The sequence below is a fragment of the Dipodomys ordii genome, unplaced genomic scaffold (genome assembly GCF_000151885.1).
Source record: "Dipodomys ordii isolate 6190 unplaced genomic scaffold, Dord_2.0 Scaffold27, whole genome shotgun sequence".
In the NCBI taxonomy this organism is placed as follows: Eukaryota; Metazoa; Chordata; class Mammalia; order Rodentia; family Heteromyidae; genus Dipodomys; species Dipodomys ordii.
In genome coordinates this window covers 19,712,431-19,715,447 of record NW_012267243.1, presented here as the reverse complement: position 1 = coordinate 19,715,447, position 3,017 = coordinate 19,712,431, and the positions used below count along the sequence as shown (strand labels likewise).

The 3,017-nt window shown below is 47.8% G+C and overlaps 1 protein-coding gene across 1 annotated transcript; it reads left to right on the top strand.

Annotated features, from left to right (window-relative positions):
- Positions 1–336: 336 nt before the first annotated feature.
- On the top strand, positions 337–1,312 carry LOC105985195 (olfactory receptor 2B11). The gene has a single exon (XM_013015616.1). The coding sequence runs from the start codon at positions 347–349 to the stop codon at positions 1,304–1,306; it is 960 nt and encodes a 319-aa protein (XP_012871070.1). The 5' UTR covers positions 337–346; the 3' UTR covers positions 1,307–1,312.
- The last annotated feature ends 1,705 nt before the right edge of the window (positions 1,313–3,017 follow it).

The window sequence follows — 3,017 nt, the reverse complement described above, 5'->3', positions numbered from 1 at the left end:
TAAAATTGTTACTCATGTAGTATGGATCACATGAAGACTTTAACCATCTTCAAGATTCTGACACTGAAGTCAGATTTGTTTTCCTCATTTTAACAGATGCAGAAAGTGAAGTTCTGAGACTACATGGTTTAGTTAAGATCAGAGAGAAAGGAAAACTAAGAACTGCATGCTGCTGTTCTGATTTGCTTCTGACTGCTCCACATCCCAGTGTCTTCACAGAGGTCGCGACGGTGAGACAGGGTTGGAAAGAAGACAGGGAAGACACTGGCACCAGAAAAAGGCTTCACTATTTATCTCAGGAGTAATTTGCTTGAGCCTCCTAACCGCTACCAGAAGATGCCTCGGCATGAGAAGTGACAACCACAGCACCTCGGGGGGTCCCCTGACAGACTTCATCCTTCTGGGTGTTTCTGACCGACCATGGCTGGAGCTGCCTCTCTTTGTGGTCCTCCTGGTGTCCTACGTTCTGGCAATGTTGGGAAACATTGCCATCATGCTGGTGTCCCGCCTGGATCCCCAACTCCACAGCCCCATGTACATCTTCCTCAGCCACCTGTCCTTCCTGGACCTCTGCTATACCACCACCACGGTCCCCCAGATGCTGTTCAACATGGCCAGCTCCGAGAAGACCATCAGCTACGGAGGCTGCACAGTGCAGTATGCGATTTTCCACTGGCTGGGGTGCACTGAATGCATTGTCTTGGCCGCCATGGCCCTGGATCGCTACGTGGCCATCTGCAAGCCCCCCCCCCGGTACGCCATCATCATGCACCGCTCTCTCTGCCAGCAGCTGGTGGCTGTGGCCTGGCTCAGTGGCTTTGGCAACTCTCTTGTTCAAGTGGTTCTGACTGTACAACTGCCCTTCTGTGGGCAGCAGGTGCTAAACAACTTCTTTTGTGAGGTGCCAGCCATGATCAAGTTGTCCTGCGCTGACACGACCGTGAATGATACGACACTAGCGGTGCTGGTGGGCTTCTTTGTGCTTGTCCCCCTCGCTCTCATCCTTCTCTCCTATGGCTTCATCGCCCGAGCTGTGCTCAGGATCCAGTCCTCCAAGGGAAGGCACAAGGCCTTTGGGACTTGTTCTTCCCACCTGGTGGTGGTCTCTCTCTTCTACCTACCTGCCATCTACATGTACCTGCAGCCCCCCTCCAGATACTCCCAGGAGCAGGGCAAGTTTATCTCTCTCTTCTATTCCATAATCACCCCCACCCTGAATCCCTTCATCTACACTCTGAGGAATAAGGATGTGAAGGGAGCTCTCAGAAGGCTCCTGGCAAGGATCTGGAAGCTCTGCAGATCGTGAAGATCTGAGATGAGTCTATCACCACCTATTCAAGTGAGCTTCTTATACTTACGGAATTAGTAGCTAAGCAGCAAGCATTTTGAGTGATTTGAGAACCTGGAAAATCCCCAAAACATCTCACCTCTCATGTGCTCATAGTGCCCAAGACCCCACATTGAAGTTAAGCTGGTTCTAAACACGTAGTTTTTGTTTGTTTTTCTTTGGTCAGTTGTGGGGCTTGAACTCTGGGCCGGGGTACTGTCCCTCAGCTCTTCAGCTCAAGGCTAGTACTCTACCACTTGAGCCACAGCACCACTTCCAGTTTTCTGATGGTTTATTGGAGAAAAGAGTCTCACAGACTTTGCTGCCCAGGCTGGCTTTGAACAGCAATCCTCAGATCTCAGCCTCCTAAGTAGCTAGGATTACAGGCACAAACCACCAGCACCTGGTTCTTTTTTCTTCTTCCTTTTTCTTCTCTCCTCCCTCAATTTGTCTCTCTATAAGCTTTCTTCCTTTTCAATTACTCCTACATGAGTAATATGAAACTGAAAAGCAGTCTTACACGTTTTTCCATAGATTTAAACTCCCCTATTTAATATGTTTTCAAAATATTGTGACTAAGTGAATTCATTTGTGATTCTAGATGACTTTTCTCCTGTAATTCAAGTTTCCTACTATAGAAGGTTCACTCTCCACTGACTGGTAACCAGTCGAAATACATCTACCTATGTTCTCCCCTATCCAAACATACCTATTACAGATTTCAACATAGAAATTAGGTACAGGAAGGGAATGACAACAGCCATCGATAATTTTTAGAAGGACAACCATAATATTGTGCTAATTTATGAATTGTATAGTTTGAGAATGATGTATTTACTATATCTGCACTGCAGTAGACAGCAGAGTACAGAAAAATAAGACTGAGTAAAAGGGAACTTACACATGAGTAACTTGGAAATCTAAGAGACAAAATATAAAGACAAAAATTCTAGAAATAAAAAGTACAACTGAAATCGTAACATAAATACTGCAGAAATTCAAAGGCATATTTCAGCAAATAGTAGAAACAATCAGTAAACTAACATGGGCCAAAAGAAATCACAAAGGTGGATAATGGCTTCATCATTGCCCACAGTGAGGGCAGCAACCCCAGGGCCAAGGGCACTGTTCAGAGGGGCGCTCTTCACCCTCAAGGAGAGCATGGACAGGGAAAGGCTCCCCGACTTTTCTGGCGAGGGTGCCTTGGGACAGGTACCCTGGCCTCAGGGTCCTCACGAGGGTTCATTGATGACGATTGTGTCACAAGCAGCCAGCAGGCCCTCAGGCCTGCAGTTTGTGGTCGTGAGTGCTGAAGAGGTCACACACAGTGGCCTCTCCGTGCCTCGTGGTGGAGTAGGGAGTCCAGAGCAGAGCACACCGGGATTTGAGACAAGACTGTGCCCCGGCTGGGAAGGTGGCTCAGTGGTAGAGCGCTTGCCTTGCATGCATGAGGCCCTGGGTTCGATTCCTCAGCACCACATAAGCAAAAAAGCCAGAAGTGGCGCTGTGGCTCAAGTGGTGGAGCGCTAGCCCCACATCATGGCGACATTCCAGTTACATTCATTTCATGCTTCAGAGAACTTGAGAGATGAACTATTCACTATGTTTCTGAATAGTCAGTTGCCTGTCATATCTTTTCCACGTGGCGATTTGAAAATCATCATTCAAACCCAGCCCAGGGCCTGGGATG

Excerpts from the sequence above, each read along its gene's own strand:
- LOC105985195 (XM_013015616.1), top strand. The coding sequence starts at position 347 with ATGAGAAGTGACAACCACAGCACCTCGGGGGGTCCCCTGACAGACTTC.